Consider the following 13212-nt stretch of genomic DNA (forward strand, 5'->3'; position numbering starts at 1 on the left):
GGAACTATGGGGACATTATACAGTGTGTGGTGTGACTGTGGGAACTATGGGGACATTCAGTGTGTGGTGTGACTGGGGGAACTATGGGGACATTATACAGTGGGTGGTGTGACTGAGGGAACTATGGGGACATTATACAGTGTGTGGTGTGACTGTGGGAACTATGGGGACATTCAGTGTGTGGTGTGACTGGGGGAACTATGGGGACATTATACAGTGGGTGGTGTGACTGAGGGAACTATGGGGACATTATACAGTGTGTGGTGAGACTGTGAGGGAACTATGGGGACATTATACAGTGTGTGGTGAGACTGAGGGCCCTATGGGGACATTATACAGTGTGTGGTGTGACTGGGGAGACTATGGGGACATTATACAGTGGGTGGTGTGACTGAGGGAACTATGGGGACATTATACAGTGTGTGGTGTGACTGTGGGAACTATGAGGACATTATACAGTGGGTGGTGTGACTGTGAGGGAACTATGGGGACATTATACAGTGTGTGGTGAGACTGTGAGGGAACTTTGGGGACATTATACAGTGTGTGGTGAGACTGTGAGGGACCTATGGGGACATTATACAGTGTGTGGTGTGACTGTGGGGACTATGGGGACATTATACAGTGTGTGGTGTGACTGGGGGAACTATGGGGACATTATACAGTGTGTGGTGTGACTGTGGGGGAACTATGGGGACATTATACAGTGTGTGGTGTGACTGTGGGGGAACTATGGGGACATTATACAGTGTGTGGTGAGACTGTGAGGGAACTATGGGGACATTATATAGTGTGTGGTGAGACTGTGAGGGACCTATGGGGACATTATACAGTGTGTGGTGTGACTGTGGGGGAACTATGGGGACATTATACAGTGTGGTGTGACTGTGGGGGAACTATGGGGACATTATACAGTGTGGTGTGACTGTGGGGGAACTATGGGGACATTATACAGTGTGAAGGGTAGAGTGGATTATACTGAATTTGGAGTCAGTGTGAGAAGTACTTTGGACACAAATTGTGGGGAGAATTCACTCTGGGGGTATTTTGGCGTGTGCAGGCGTTTGGCATTTTTACTGGCATCACACTGTATGGGGGCCATAAATAGGAAATCCTAGTGGGTGAGCACAATAAGGGGTTTCATAGGCGGCTATTCATGTCCCTCTCTTTAAGGCTACGTGCCCACGTTGCAGAAATGCTGTGGAAATGTCGTGTGTAAATTGAGCGTTTCAGTGCAATCCTATGGTGGCGGAATCGCTGCGATTCCGCAGAATAAATGGACATGCTGCGGATTTTACTGCTATGCGATTCTGCAGCGTGGGCACAGCACCTGCTAAATCCCATAGGATTGCATGGGATGCGTTTTAATAGCGTTTTTTAAGCGTTTCCGCTGCAGAAAAAAGTGGCAAAAATACTTAAAAAAAACGCAATGTGGCCACACAGCCTTAATGTTGGGGGGGTCTGCTCTTCTGTGACTGCGACTTTATGCCAGGATCCCATCTACTGCAACAAATATTTTTTTTTTCAGGCGGGAACATGTATGTAATCTTGTGATACATTCTGCTGTATCTAGGTCGGGCTACATACAAGTTCTCAGTAACCCAAAATAATCAGATGATTAGAGGACGCTGCACCCGTCGGGGTGAAGGGGTTAACAATGAGGTCACATGGTGAGCTCCAGCACTGCAGGTACCGCCCCGGCTCTTCTGGCTCAGTCAGTCCTCTCATTGATGAGTGCCGGGAGAGCAGCTGCTGCCATCCTCAGGTACGTGTAGGGTTAATGCTGATGGATTGTCTCGGACCTCAGAACCAAGTCCGACTTCCAGAATCCGAGGCCCGGTGAGAACTGTCCAGTTCTTCCGACTAGAAAATGCACCGGTCTAGGGAAAAAAGGAAGTGGAAGGGAATCCTATAGATTCTGGGCTGGTTCCGATGATCCGAACACACCGGACTAAGGCCACATGCACACATCCAAAACCAGGAGAGGAACAGGCAGAGGAAAAGCCTAATAGAAACATTTGCACCACTTCTGCATTCATCACCCACTCCTGGTTTTGGCTTAATAATACTGGGGTAAAAAACTCACCAAATACTCAATGTGTGCACACGGCCTGATTCTGATGATCCGAGCACACCGGGCGGCTTCTATTAACCGAACGAGTCACGACCAACGTCTTGTGATTATAAACTCAATCAATCTGTTTCATAAGTGTCAAGATCACAGGTCAGAACTGTGTCACCATGGTTAGAGGCTGAAAGTAACGACAGAGGCCTCCGAACCAGCAGACATATTGTGTGTAGATTAGGAAAAGGAGAGGGAACGTTTCTGCTAACTCAGATCATCAACAACACTAAAGATAATATTCTTATCTGTCCCAAAAAGGAACAGACACCACGAACTGAGAATATTATCTGCCCCTATGTACAAGAATATAACTACTATAATACTGCCCCTATGTACAAGAATATAACTACTATAATACTGCCCCTATGTACAAGAATATAACTACTATAATACTGCCCCTATGTGCAAGACTATAACTACTATAATACTGCTCCTATGTACAAGAATATAACTACTATAATACTGCCCCCTATGTACAAGAATATAACTACTATAATACTGCTCCTATGTACAAGAATATAACTACTATAATACTGCTCCTATGTACAAGAATATAACTACTATAATACTGCCCCCTATGTACAAGAATATAACTACTATAATACTGCTCCTATGTACAAGAATATAACTACTATAATACTGCCTCTATGTACAAGAATATTACTATAATACTACTCCCTATGTACAAGAATATAACTACTATAATACTGCCCCCTATGTACAAGAATATAACTACTATAATACTGCTCCTATGTACAAGAATATAACTACTATAATACTGCCTCTATGTACAAGAATATAACTACTATAATACTGCCCCTATGTGCAAGACTATAACTACTATAATACTGCTCCTATGTACAAGAATATAACTACTATAATACTGCTCCTATGTACAAGAATATAACTACTATAATACTGCTCCTATGTACAAGAATATAACTACTATAATACTGCTCCTATGTACAAGAATATAACTACTATAATACTGCCCCTATGTACAAGAATATAACTACTATAATACTGCTCCTATGTACAAGAATATAACTACTATAATACTGCCTCTATGTACAAGAATATAACTACTATAATACTGCTCCCTATGTACAAGAATATAACTACTATAATACTGCCCCCTATGTACAAGAATATAACTACTATAATACTGCCCCTATGTACAAGAATATAACTACTATAATACTGCTCCTATGTACAAGAATATAACTACTATAATACTGCTCCTATGTACAAGAATATAACTAATATAATACTGCCTCTATGTACAAGAATATAACTACTATAATACTGCTCCTATGTACAAGAATATAACTACTATAATACTGCTCCTATGTACAAGAATATAACTACTATAATACTGCCCCCTATGTACAAGAATATAACTACTATAATACTGCCCCTATGTACAAGAATATAACTACTATAATACTGCTCCTATGTACAAGAATATAACTACTATAATACTGCTCCTATGTACAAGAATATAACTACTATAATACTGCCCCTATGTACAAGAATATAACTACTATAATACTGCTCCTATGTACAAGAATATAACTACTATAATACTGCTCCTATGTACAAGAATATAACTACTATAATACTGCCTCCTATGTACAAGAATATAACTACTATAATACTGCCTCTATGTACAAGAATATAACTACTATAATACTGCTCCTATGTACAAGAATATAACTACTATAATACTGCCCGTATGTACAAGAATATAACTACAGTCATGGCCAAAAGTTTTGAGACTGACACAAATATTATATTGTCACATGATCTGCTGGCCTCTGGTTTTTATGTGTGTTTGTCAGATGGTTTTATCACATACAGAAATATAATTGCAATCATATTATGAGTAACAAAAGGTTATATTGACAGTTAGAATGAGTTAATGCAGCAAGTCAATATTTGCAGTGTTGACCCTTCTTCAGGACCTCAGCAATTCTCCCTGGCATGCTCTCAATCAACTTCTGGATCAAATCCTGACTGATAGCAGTCCATTCTTGCAAAATCAATGCTTTTATTTTGTCTGAATTTGAAGGTTTTTGTTTGTCCACCCGTCTCTTGATGATTGACCACAAGTTCTCAATGGGATTAAGATCTGGGGAGTTTCCAGGCCATGGTCCCAGAATCTCTGTTTTGTTCCCTGAGCCATTTAGTTATCACCTTTGCTTTATGGCAAGGTGCTCCATCATGTTGAAAAAGGCATTGTTGATCACCAAACTGCTCTTGGACGGTTGGGAGAAGTTGCTCTTGGAGGACATTCTGGTACCATTCTTTATTCATGTCTGTTTTTTTAGGCAAGACTGAGAGAGAGCCCATTCCCTTCGCTGAGAAGCCACCCCACACATGAATGGTTTCAGGATGCTTGACAGTTGGCATGCGACAAGACTGGTGGTAGCGCTCACCTGGGCTTCTCCGAATAAGCCGTTTTCCAGATGTCCCAAGCAATCGAAAAGGGGATTCATCAGAGAAAATGACTTTACCCCAGTCCTCAGCAGTCCACTCCCTGTACCTCTTGCAGAATATCAGTCTGTTCTTAATGTTTTTTTCTGGAGAGAAGTGGCTTCTTTGCTGCCTTCCTTGAAACCAGGCCTTGCTCCAAGAGTCTCCGCCTCACAGTGCGTGCAGATGCACTCACACCTGCCTGCTGCCATTCCTGAGCAAGCTCTGCACTGCTGGTAGCCCGATCCCGCAGCTGAAACACTTTTAAGAGACGGTCCTGGTGCTTGCTGGTCTTTCTTGGGCGCCCTGGAGCCTTTTTGGCAACAAGGGAACCTCTCTCCTTGAAGTTCTTGATGATGCGATAGATTGTTGACTGAGGTGCAATCTTTCTAGCTGTGATACTCTTCCCTGTTAGGCCATTTTTGTGCAGTGCAATGATGACTGCACGTGTTTCTTTAGAGATAACCATGGTTAACAGAAGAGAAACAATGATGCCAAGCACCAGCCTCCTTTTAAAGTGTCCAGTGGTGTCATTCTTACTTAATCATGACAGATTGATCTCCAGCCCTGTCCTCCTCAACACCCACACCTGTGTTAATGGAGCAATCACTGAAACGATGTTAGCTGGTCCTTTTAAGGCAGGGCTGCAATGATGTTGAAATGTGTTTTGGGGGATAAAGTTAATTTTCTAGGCAAATATTGACTTTGCAAGTAATTGCTGTTAAGCTGATCACTCTTTATAACATTCTGGAGAATATGCAAATTGCCATTAGAAAAAATGAAGCAGTAGACTTTGTAAAAATTAATATTTGTGTCATTCTCTAAACTTTTGGCCATGACTGTACTATAATACTGCTCCTATGTACAAGAATAGAACTACTATAATACTGCCCCTATGTACAAGAATATAGCTACTATAATACTGCTCCTATGTACAAGAATAGAACTACTATAATACTGCTCCTATGTACAAGAATAGAACTACTATAATACTGCTCCTATATGCAAGAATATAACTAATATAATACTGCTCCTATGTACAAGAATATAACTACTATAATACTGCTCCTATGTACAAGAATAGAACTACTATAATACTGCTCCTATATGCAAGAATATAACTAATATAATACTGCCCCCTATGTACAAGAATATAACTACTATAATACTGCCCCTTATGTACAAGAATATAACTACTATAATACTGCTCCTATGTACAAGAATATAACTACTATAATACTGCCCCCTTTGTACAAGACTATAACTACTATAATACTGCCCCTATGTACAAGACTATAACTACTATAATACTGCCCCCTATGTACAAGAATATAACTACTATAATACTGCCCCCTATGTACAAGAATATAACTACTATAATACTGCCTCCTATGTACAAGAATATAACTACTATAATACTGCTCCTATGTACAAGAATATAACTACTATAATACTGCCCCCTATGTACAAGAATATAACTACTATAATACTGCCCCTATGTACAAGAATATAACTACTATAATACTGCCCCCTATGTACAAGAATATAACTACTATAATACTGCCCCTATGTACAAGAATATAACTACTATAATACTGCCCCCTATGTACAAGAATATAACTACTATAATACTGCCCCCTATGTACAAGAATATAACTACTATAATACTGCCCCTATGTACAAGAATATAACTACTATAATACTGCCCCCTATGTACAAGAATATAACTACTATAATACTGCCCCTATGTACAAGAATATAACTACTATAATACTGCCCCCTATGTACAAGAATATAACTACTATAATACTGCCCCCTATGTACAAGAATATAACTACTATAATACTGCTCCGTATGTACAGGAATATAACTACTATAATACTGCCCTCTATGTACAAGAATATAACTACTATAATACTGCCCCCTATGTACAAGAATATAACTACTATAATACTGCTCCGTATGTACAGGAATATAACTACTATAATACTGCCCCCTATGTACAAGAATATAACTACTATAATACTGCCCCCTATGTACAAGAATATAACTACTATAATACTGCCCCCTATGTACAAGAATATAACTACTATAATACTGCTCCGTATGTACAGGAATATAACTACTATAATACTGCCCCTATGTACAAGAATATAACTACTATAATACTGCCTCCTATGTACAAGAATATAACTACTATAAAACTGCCCCTATGTACAAGAATATAACTACTATAATACTGCCCCCTATGTATAAGAATATAATTGTACAGTACTGTCCACTGTGGAGACACAAGGGTCAGTGAGTGCTCTCGTCCACTGGCTTTAGAAACACCACATGGACCAGGGTTCATCCCACTAAATGCCCATTCTCCTTCCCCATGGGATATTTAGTTGGATCACCAACAGTTCATAACATATAGAACAGTCCCAGCCAGTACACAAGGTGGTGTAGACAGTCTCACCCTTCTGCTGAGTCACCAGTAATTAGAACATCTGCGACTCCGGGGCTTCCAAGGCCAACTACCCCAACCAGTGGCACCCTGCTTTTGGTGGGCACCCACAGAGAGGAGGTAGTGGGAAGTTGACAGTCCAATGCTGAAATCGTCTTCTGTGTTACATCATTTCTTACGTCCTCCTCATCTCTCAAGTTGTCTTCTTAGTTCTATCCAGATCTCTCACCTCTTGTAAACGCTCCCCACCTATCTCCTAGGTTGCCGACATGGTTGATCGTCCTCCAATTAAAGTGGTGAGTGGGATGCCCACCCTGGGACCCTTTGCAGAAAATTGGGAGAATGTTCAGCGCTTCCAGGCCAGAGATGGGGACCTGCTGATAGCTACCTACCCGAAATCTGGTGAGACCATTTTTTTCCCCAAGTATAACATAAAGTACTAAGAGCCCCATCCCGGGGCATCACTGCTGATAGTATCCTGGTGGTTTCCATATTGGCATATACGTGTGACTTATGTCCATGCTGACTCCTAATAGGTACTACGTGGATGAGTGAGATTTTGGACCTAATGCTACATAATGGAGATGTAGCGAAAACCCAACGTGGCGCTATATTTGAGCGGGTGCCCTTTCTGGAGTATGCGGTGCCCAACATGCCCACAGGTAACTGATGTGACAATGGTTTGTTATCTTCTCTACAAATGGCCAGGTTACACCAACTCAGAAGCTCCGGTGAACTGGATGAACCATTGGCCATGTAACTTCCATTGTCCGAGACGTTCTTTTACAAGTCCAACTTGTTACCTCTCCCTCAGGAACTGAGATCTTGAATGCAAGGGAGTCTCCACGCATCATCAAAACTCATTTACCCGTGCACCTCCTGCCAAGAAGCTTCTGGGAAAAGAAATGCAAGGTACTGGGAGTATGAGGAGAGCTCCTTGTAGATCGAGGCTGATCATAACCTTGCATCTTTCTCATCAGCCTGGAGTGACGTGGAGCCTCGATTTCCTTATTCTCTTGCCGGTTGCTTAGATCTTCCTTTCTAGTTCTCCGTGGCCTATATCTCTTGCTGTAAATCTTTGGTCTTTGCCTCCATTGAAGGCCTGTTTATTCCTCTTATTTTATGTGATCTCTTTTTTTTGTATACAGGCTTCTCCGTAAAAGGTTTGTGTTGTCTTGTGATGAATGACCCATTTCTTTTCCAATGACCATGCCAATTGGCGAGCCACGACAATTTCTTACTTAAACTAAGTTTTCCATCTCTTTGTTGACACCCTCAACGTTATATTTGGTTGCACACACTTGGAATAAATAACTGCAATCAATCTCTTCCTATAACCACCAACACACTTCTTGCACCTCTCGGCTGGAATTTTGGACGACTCTTCTTACAAACTTCTTCGGTTCTCTCATATTTGAAGGTATCTTCTCCCAACACCAATTTTAAGATCTCTCCACATATGTTCAGTGGGATTTAGCTCCAGACTCATTGCTGGCCACTTTAGAACTCTCCAGTGCTTTATTTCCATCCATTTTGGGGGGCTTCTTGAAGTATATTTGTGGTCATTATACTGATGGAAGACCCATGACTTAGGACATAAACCCAGATTTCTGAAACTGGACACTACATTGCAACACAAAATCCCTTGCTAATCTTCAGATTTCATGAGGCCTTGCATACAGTGAAAGCACCCAGTGACAGAGGCAGCAAAGCAACCCCAAAGCATCTTTGAACCTCCACCATATTTGACTGTAGGTACTGTTCCCATTTGTAGGCTTCATTCTGCTTTTAGTAAACAGTAAAATGATGTGCTTTAACAAAAAACTATCTTGGTCTCATCTGTGCACAAGACACTTTCCCAGAAGGATTTTGGCTTAGTCGTGTACACTTTGGCAAACTGCAGTCTAGCTTTCTAATGTCTCTGTATCAGCAGTGGGGTCCTCCAGGGGTCTCCTGCCATAGCGTTTCATTTTATTGAAATGTCGGTGGATAGTTTGCTATGACACTGATGCACCCTGAGCATGCAGGACAGCTGGAATCTCTTTGGAACTTGTTTGCAGCTGCTACTTGACTATCCTGCGATGCAACCTTTCATCAATTTTTCTCTGCTGTCCAGGGGGATTAGCTACAGTGCCATGGGTTGTAAACGTCTTGATTTATATTGCGCACCACTGACAAAGGAACATTAAGATCTCTGGAGATGGACTCGTAACACTGAGATCTCAAATCCTCAGCTCTCTTCTTCTCTTTCTGTTCTCCATGCTTATCGTGGCACACAGACACACAATCCAAAGACTGAGTCAACTTCTGCCCTTTTTATTTGGTTTCAGGGGTGATTTTCATATTGTCCACAGCTGTTACTTGCCACTGGTGAGCTGGAATGAGCATCACATGCTGGAAAGAAAGTTGTTTACCCACAAATTTGGAAAGGTGCTCACAGCTTTATCCTGCCCCTTTTTGGAGTTTTGTGTGAAATTATGCTGAATTTGACATTTGTTCCTCAGTTCCAATACACACAAAGGAAATAAACATGTGTAATTGCAATAATTTTCTGGAATAATTTCAAGGGTGCCAACACTTGGTCATGACTTTACATCCTATCACAGACCTTGGCCATACTCTATTTCTAAAATGTCGTTCTGTAGGCTTTTATCGTACTCTGTTGCTATAAAGGGTTCACCTAGCCTTCTGTAAACCTTGGTCACACTCTCACTGTATATCCAGGACCATATTTTATTCTTTACAACTTGCTGCTGACCCAGTCCAGACCTACAATTGTAAATTTCTGTGTTTTCCTTTCCCTTTTCACTGCAGAGAATTTCAGCAACTTTATTGTGACTTCTTCCGTAGATCATTTACATGGCTCGTAATCCTAAGGACGTATTGGTGTCGTATTATCACTTCTATCGTATGGCCGTTGTGCACCCAGATCCGGGCACTTTTGAAGAATATCTACACACGTTCATAGAAGGGAAAGGTAGATGTAATATACCCACCCACGGGGTGACAAGAGCTGTTATGAAGCTACGACTCTCATCAGGCACTGAAAACCCTCCTCTGTGTTGTGATTGTTCACACTTTGACCTCATTGTTGATTATCCTTTTGCTTTTTCTCCGTAGTTGCCTTTGGGTCATGGAGTGATCACGTGAAGGGCTGGTGGAAGAACAGACATCAGAAAGACATCCTCTACCTCTTCTATGAGGACATGTTGGAGGTGAGAGATGGAGTTATCAATTCCATTTAAAAAAGTCACGCCGTGGTTGTTAGCGTATGGATCTCTGGCATCTGTGCTGCAAACCTGCTGCTCCAAGGTCGAGAGGTCTCTGCCCACTAAAATATCATATAGATACTCTGGCCCTTACTTCGGAGTGCCCGGAGATGCCGGCTTTCTGTTGGTCCTGTAGAGATGCAGCGCTTGGATCCGGTATGTCGAGATGGGGAGCGTCCTCCCGTTGTAGTAAAGTTCTCCACGCGCTCGTGACTGCAGCGTGTAGCGGTGAGCTCCGGCCAATGGCGCCACCGTGATCGGGGGGGGGGGGGTGTCGTTAGCGGTGTCGTCACCTGTCCAAAGTAACGGACACTTACAGGGGCCGATTCCCGATGCGTTTCGAGGGACCCTCCAGATATCCATACGCTCACAGTGCTGCAGCCACGGTGTGACTTGTTCTACAGTACTTTATAAAGGCAGGGTTGCTCACAGAACCTGCCAGGGGGCCAGCAGCTTCTAGCAGTTCACTTCAGGTTAGCGCCAGTGTGCATTTACAATTGTATTGGTAGTTATCAATTCCAGTATTCCTCAATAGCATGTCATAGACCCAGTGTAGATTAGGTGAATGGACTCGGCCATATGTAAAAAATGTTTGGGTTGTATTATACGGGCGAGTGAACCTTATCAGGGTGAGTAAGGAGGGAGGCGGTACAGCTATAGCCACCATGTAGATGCAGATGCGGAGCCATCACTTCACTCAGTCACAGAGCCACTCGGACTTCAGAGAAACACATTGATTTTAGCACATCCTCTGTCTCGCCTTTTTTTTTCTATCTTGAGAACCCTCCTGTTTGTTGTACTTCCTCTATTTGTGGTCCCTCCTTTCTTTGTGGCACCACCTCTTTATGTGACTGCCCAGTTTGTGTTTTTTCTATCTGTGTCTCCTTTACTCTCTTTCTCCTGCATTATTTGTGGCCCCTCCTTTCTGTCTCTAGTCTCTTTTTCTGTACCACTATTTGTGCTTCCTCTCTGTGGCTCCTCTTCTCTTTTTCTGCTCCTCTTTTCTCTACCATTATTTGTGCCCCCTACTTTCCCTGTGGCTCCTCTTCTCTTCCACTCTTTGTGGCTTGTCTCTGTGGCTCCTCTTCTCTTCCACTCTTTGTGGCTTGTCTCTGTGGCTGCTCTTCTCTATTTTTTTTCCTTCACTATTTATGGATCCTCCTATCTCTTTGGCTTTTCTCACTTTTTTCTCCACCACTATTTGTAGCTTCTTCTTTCTCTGTGGTTCTCTTGTTTTTCTCCTCCACTAATTGTGGTTCTGTCTTTCTTTGGCTCTCCTCTTTATGTGATGCATCTATCTGTGACTTTTCTATTGTCTTGTTTACTCTCTTTTTCTCTCTCTATTTGTTGCTCCTGATATCTTTTTGTCTCAACTACTATTTGTGGCTCCTACTCTCTGTGTACCTCCTTTTCTCCTCCTCTCTGTGTAGCTCCTCGTCTTTTTCTCCACCACTATTTGTGGCTCCTCCTCTCTGTATACCTCCTCGTCTTTTTCTCCACCACTATTTGTGGCTCCTCCTCTCTGTGTACCTCCTCATCTCTTTTTCTCCTCCTCTCTGTGTACCTCCTCGTCTTTTTCTCCACCACTATTTGTGGCTCCTCCTCTCTGTGTAGCTCCTCTTCTCTTTTTCTCCACCACTATTTGTGGCTTCTCCTCTCTGTGTACCTCCTTTTCTTTTTTTCTCCACTACTATTTGTGGCTTCTCCTCTCTGTGTACCTCCTTTTCTTTTTTTCTCCACTACTATTTGTGGCTCCTCCTCTCTGTGTACCTCCTCGTCTTTTTCTCCACCACTATTTGTGGCTCCTCCTCTCTGGGTAGCTCCTCTTCTCTTTTTCTCCACTACTATTTGTGGCTCCTCCTCTCTGTGTACCTCCTCGTCTTTTTCTCCACCACTATTTGTGGCTCCTCCTCTCTGTGTACCTCCTTGTCTCTTTTTCTCCACCACTATTTGTGGCTCCTCCTCTGTGTACCTCCTTTTCTCTTTTTCTCCACCACTATTTGTGGGTCCTCCTCTGTGTACCTCCTTTTCTCTTTTCCTCCACCACCATTTGTGGCTCCTCTAAAGTTTTAGACTAAATTCAGTTGTATAGAAATTCAATTACCCATGCATCTGAACGGTGCATGTATACAATCCACATCCAGAAATGTCAAACACAGCAGCAGTGTGACCATAAAGATAAAGACGGAATTAGACAAGGAGCTGGGACAACTTTCTAAACTCTTACCATCAATTTGGTGCCAGGACCAAGACCGGCAGATAAGGAAGGTGATGAAGTTCATAGGGAAGGATCTTCCTGAAGATGTCCTGGAAAAGATCAATCAGCACACCACCTTCAAGGCCATGAAAGACAACCACATGGCCAACTACAGCTCCATCCCTTCCTCCGTCATGGACCACAACATCTCTCCCTTCATGAGGAAAGGTATAAAGTTCTTCTGGGGAGTGTCAGTACTGATGGTAGGTGGTGTTTATAGCTGTTCAAGCCTGTATTTCTGCCATTTTAGGGATTTGCGGAGACTGGAAGAACCATCTGACGGTGGCTCAAAATGAATTATTTGATGAGTATTATAAAAGGGAGATGGCCGATACCGACCTGACCTTCCACTTCGAGGACTAAGACTGCCGCCTGCAAAGCCCTTCTCCTTATCTCAATCTTTATCACTGCACATAAAGATATTTTATAGGTTGTAGTCACTAACAGTAATGACGCTGCCTATTTCCTTGGTGCTCGTTTTTTATGAGCTTCTTGTTTGTACTTTTACATCCAGTGAAAATAAAAGACGCTGTGTTACTTGCCGGTGTTACATGATTAATAGCCATAAAGTAATACTAGGAAACTGCAATATGTATTCACGAGAAAAAATGGGAGAGGAGAACGAGGTGCCCAT

At 42.2% G+C, this 13212-nt stretch overlaps 1 protein-coding gene across 1 annotated transcript; it reads left to right on the forward strand.

The window, feature by feature from the left end:
- Positions 1 to 1642: 1642 nt before the first annotated feature.
- Positions 1643 to 13115, forward strand: LOC141050743 (sulfotransferase 1 family member D1-like). Its single transcript, XM_073547367.1, has 8 exons — positions 1643 to 1765; positions 7313 to 7454; positions 7589 to 7714; positions 7867 to 7964; positions 9903 to 10029; positions 10173 to 10267; positions 12566 to 12746; positions 12829 to 13115. The coding sequence occupies exons 1-8, from the start codon at positions 1658 to 1660 to the stop codon at positions 12939 to 12941; spliced, it is 990 nt and encodes a 329-aa protein (XP_073403468.1). The 5' UTR covers positions 1643 to 1657; the 3' UTR covers positions 12942 to 13115.
- The last annotated feature ends 97 nt before the right edge of the window (positions 13116 to 13212 follow it).

This window comes from Dendrobates tinctorius, unplaced genomic scaffold (genome assembly GCF_039654945.1).
Source record: "Dendrobates tinctorius isolate UK_male_01 unplaced genomic scaffold, ASM3965494v1 ptg000152l, whole genome shotgun sequence".
Lineage (NCBI taxonomy): Eukaryota > Metazoa > Chordata > Amphibia > Anura > Dendrobatidae > Dendrobates > Dendrobates tinctorius.

What these genes read in the sequence shown, in the direction of transcription:
- LOC141050743 (XM_073547367.1), top strand. Translation starts at nt 1,658, where the DNA reads ATGAGGTCACATGGTGAGCTCCAGCACTGCAGGTACCGCCCCGGCTCT. An exon ending in CACGTTCATAGAAGGGAAAG is followed by an intron (nt 10,030 to 10,172) that starts GTAGATGTAATA and finishes TTTTCTCCGTAG; the next exon opens with TTGCCTTTGGGTCATGGAGT. An exon ending in TCTATGAGGACATGTTGGAG is followed by an intron (nt 10,268 to 12,565) that starts GTGAGAGATGGA and finishes ATTTGGTGCCAG; the next exon opens with GACCAAGACCGGCAGATAAG.